Source organism: Petromyzon marinus, chromosome 37 (assembly GCF_048934315.1).
Source record: "Petromyzon marinus isolate PM22_M1 ecotype Great Lakes invasive population chromosome 37, UKy_Petmar_22M1.pri1.0, whole genome shotgun sequence".
Classification (NCBI taxonomy): domain Eukaryota; kingdom Metazoa; phylum Chordata; class Hyperoartia; order Petromyzontiformes; family Petromyzontidae; genus Petromyzon; species Petromyzon marinus.
In genome coordinates this window covers 6,793,095-6,797,271 of record NC_133703.1, presented here as the reverse complement: position 1 = coordinate 6,797,271, position 4,177 = coordinate 6,793,095, and the positions used below count along the sequence as shown (strand labels likewise).

General features: G+C 42.0%; 1 protein-coding gene across 1 annotated transcript; it reads right to left on the bottom strand.

Annotated features, from left to right (window-relative positions):
* Window positions 1-519: 519 nt before the first annotated feature.
* LOC142930134 (zinc finger protein 217-like) lies at window positions 520-3,653 on the bottom strand. The gene is made up of 2 exons (XM_076072190.1): window positions 2,825-3,653; window positions 520-1,774 (listed from the first exon to the last, which is right to left on the bottom strand). The coding sequence occupies exons 1-2, from the start codon at window positions 3,648-3,650 to the stop codon at window positions 1,566-1,568; spliced, it is 1,035 nt and encodes a 344-aa protein (XP_075928305.1). The 5' UTR covers window positions 3,651-3,653; the 3' UTR covers window positions 520-1,565.
* Window positions 3,654-4,177: the final 524 nt, after the last annotated feature.

Genomic DNA, 4,177 nt, shown 5'->3' with positions numbered 1-4,177 from the left:
TCCGTGCCCAGCTCCGCTCTGAGCAAGCTCTCCATTGCGCGCTATCTGCTCTCAGGAACAGACACAACGATAAACTCCCCCCCCCCCCCCCCCGGTCCCGTGTGGCCTCTAAATACTTATTTCCTTGGGAGAGGTGATTTATCGGACGAGGCCTAAATGGTAAAATAACACACACAGCGTTTACCAAAAGAGAACGCATACTGATGCCTATCTGAATGCAGATTCGCATCATCACCCCGTACAGAAAACCTCTCTCATCAAGATGCTCATACATCTGGCTAAAACAGTGTCAGATGGTGAATGTCTGGGGAGAGAGATTGAACATGTCAAAGAAACGCTACGATTGAATGTCTACAATAATGCTCAAATATCGATTTAAAGCTTTCGTGACTGCAATGATTCATCTTCTTTGGTTCTTTCGGTAAAGTCACGTAGAATGAGAATAAAATAATAAATTGATATTTTATCAAATAATAAATTGATATTTTATCAATTTATTATTTTATTCTCATTCTACGTGACTTTACCGAAAGAACCAAAGAAAATGCTCAAATAATTAACAGCAATGAATGCTAAACCAAGATCGAACAGCAATACTGCTGAATCAGGTTATTAAACAATTAAAATACCATATATCGTGGGAGTAATTGAGAAATTAGCTCGAGTTTTGGAAAAGCAAAAATCTAAACATCTAAGTAAGATTTGGCACGGTACACAAAATTCAAAAAATAGTATCTTGTACTTAAGATGAATTGCCTAAGTTGTCAACGGATGGTGTGTATCGGATTAATGGCTTATGTGGCAGATGTTATATTGGACAGATGGGACGTAACATTAGCGTAAGACTAAAGGAACACCAAATAAATATTAAACACTCTCAAACATAACTGTCGGAAGTTGCAGTACATGCTTGCCAACAAGAACACTTAATGTATTTTGATAACGATGAAGTGTTGTGTAAAACTCATTATTACTGGTCAAGACTAATTCGAGAATCCATTGAAACTGAGAAAATTTGTATTATTTTAACCTCTCTGACAGCTACAGGCTTAGTGCGGCCTGGAAGCGTATTATTAAGTAATTGTAATTGTAAGATGAGGAGATGAAGGCAGAAGAAGAAGACGTGGGGCGATGTGGTGATGCGGTCGAACGTGGTGGCCCGAGGAGCGGAGGGAGAGATGGCGCGGGACGGGGCGGTGTGGAGAAGGTGGCAAGGACGGCGGACCCCACGTGAGTGGAACAAACGCGTGGAGCAAGAAGACATCTCACATTTATCATTACTTATAGAGGAAACATACTAATTAAATGATTACTAATCAATTATATAATTTCAATAATCCCCCTCCCCGCCTCTGATTTCTGCACCTGATGGGTTATGAAATTAGGACAATTTATTAAATATATTGTATACCATAAAATACAGCAATTGACTAAAAATATACGGCAATAGATGTAACCTCGCAGCAGTGAACGTGACGAAATTTCATCATGGAAATGTCCGCTGCACAAAACCTTGAGTTCATCGCCCCACACGTGGTACCTCAGCCTCAGGATGAAATAAATCATCAGGGAGTTCTCCGTGAGCATCGTGCGCGCTCCAAATCCAGAGTTGAGCCGTGGTCTCGGCACCCAGCCAGACGCCTTCTCTTCTTGGGGCAGTCGGAGTCCAGCGCGCTATCGAAGGGCACGTGGTGAACGCTCAGGACGTGTCTCTTGAGCTTCGACTTCTGCATCGCTCCGTACGAGCAGTCACTGCACGGGAAGGGCTTTTCCTCTGGAACACAAGACATCCACCGTTGAGCACACGCACGCGCTAATACATAATTTATTTATCACCATGCAGTGGATGCCATAGCATTACTATGTATATGGGACGTTTTATCAATCACGGTTGCTGAGCACAGGCCCAAAGGCCCAAAATGCCAAATGGCCAGCAACAAATACCTCCGATTAGCACGGTTGGCTACGTATGGTACGAAAGAAGTTCAACATACGTACAAATAGTAGAAAAGCAAGATACTGATTTCCTGAAAAATATCATAATACATTTTTGGGGCTTATTTTGAAGCCCCAACATTTTGCACTTCTTCGTGTGGTTGATGTTGATGCAGAGCAACAACTATAATTAACATTGAGGTGGTTGAGCCAGATTATTCTATTACAGCTCATTAATTACACAATAATTACCTGCAATAGAACGAGTAAATACACATGGAAGTTAGGTGTGAGTACAATGAAGAGGAAATTCCCATCGTGGAAATGACTCGGTCTATACATTCAAAAATGTTCCCTAAATTTACCCACTTGTTTAAGTAAAATTTACCCCGGTTAAGAAATAGATAATTTTTGGAATTTGTCAAGCAATGTATTTTTCTCAGTTTCCTTCCAATGGTGCTATTGGCTCCATGTCATGAGATGAAGTATCCCTGTGCAACTCTCACACAGCAGTGAACCACCTCATGTAAGGGAACAGCTCGTGGAAGTAGATATCATTGCACTGCTCATGACATCCCTTCGTGACCGTTTTTTATCCACTAGGAGGTTATTGCAATTTCCTACACATCACGCGACATCAGAAGTGTTTGCTGGAAGAAGTGTTTGGTAACTGGATAAGACCATCAATGAGAAGCCAGTTTAATCATGGCTCGGTGACTGAAACCCAGAGTTTCATGGTTTAACCCAACATCCGAGCAGCACCACATCAGATCTCTAGACTCCTCAGCGCAGGCATACAGATATGGTCAACATATGCGTACATTAACTAATTTGTGAAATTATGAATTACATCCAAATGAAATGTAGTGTGTGCATTACTCGGACGTACCGAAAGGTGCCAGGTTGGGTTCATCCACCTTGGGGATGTTCCGCTCCACGCAGCCTCCTGCTTCCGTGCAGTCCATCCTCTTGATGTCCGAATTCTGGCTGTTGCTACTGCTGCAATTGGTGACGCTGGTGGTGGTCTTCTTTCTTTTAATGGACTTAGGTCTACGTCGCTTTTCCTTCTTCTTCTGCTGCAAGGCCATCAACACTTTCATGCTCGTAATAGGATCGAGAGCAGCGTATGGTTTATTCTCACTGACTGGTGAAGCAGTTTGTTGATGTGGAACTAGGCCAAAGCATTCAGGAAAATTGGATTTCATGTCATTTATCTTAACGCCGCTATCTTTTGTCGAAGCGTAATCATGTTCAGGCTTCGGTCTGTACAAGAACTGTGCGTGAAGACTTTCATGAGTTTTCAGGATTTCAATAGGACATAAAACTCCGCAGACTGAGCACATCTCATAGGGCGATGGTGGATTCAACACCGCATTGGCAAAACTGCCGTTATTCACCAAGCCTGGTGCACCCTTTATCACGTAATCCTTCTCGTGGGTCTTCACATGCCTTTTAAATTTTCCTAGCTGTTCAAACCTTTGTCCACATATGCGGCACCATTGGTCATGGGTCTCTTTGTGCGTTGTTACGTGGGCTTCTAGGCACCATGCCAGTTGGAATTTTTTCCCACAGACGTCACAAGAGATAAGTTTTTTCGGTCTTGTAACTCTACCGGATTGAGGTGGGGTTGAGACGGGTGCTGATGAAGTGCCATCGATGGTAAAGGCAATTCTCCCAGCACCACCATGACTCACAGCGGAGTTGCTCTCGCACATCTGAAACAAAGACAAAGGTCACGCGCATGACACCCGTGTCACGAGTGTACTCACAAAGGCATACTTAAGGTGACATAAGATTCATATATACTACAACTCATTATACCAGAACTCCACAATATTGCAGTTCCTATCATGTACGATTTTACTCCTCTTATCCACCCAAATAATATTTTGTTTCTAAACAACAATGACCAACTACCTCCATTTTCCTAATGTTACCCACCAAATAGGCCTTTCTGTATATACACACCAACAATATAATGATTGCACCACACGTTCACTCCACTATTCACAACACTCTGACTTGCAATCTCCATAAAGATTGTAATATCATTTATGTACGAGGGCCAGTTAAAAAGTTTTGAGAATGGACACTTTTTTTACAAACAACTACGTAAAATAGTCTTCAATAAAAGTACAGTATAGTACTATTAATGGCACTTATACGTGAACGTCATTATCTCTCATGCTAATTATTACAATGTTAAATAGTTACCCAGGAAAGCTTCATTGAGTCTAAGTAC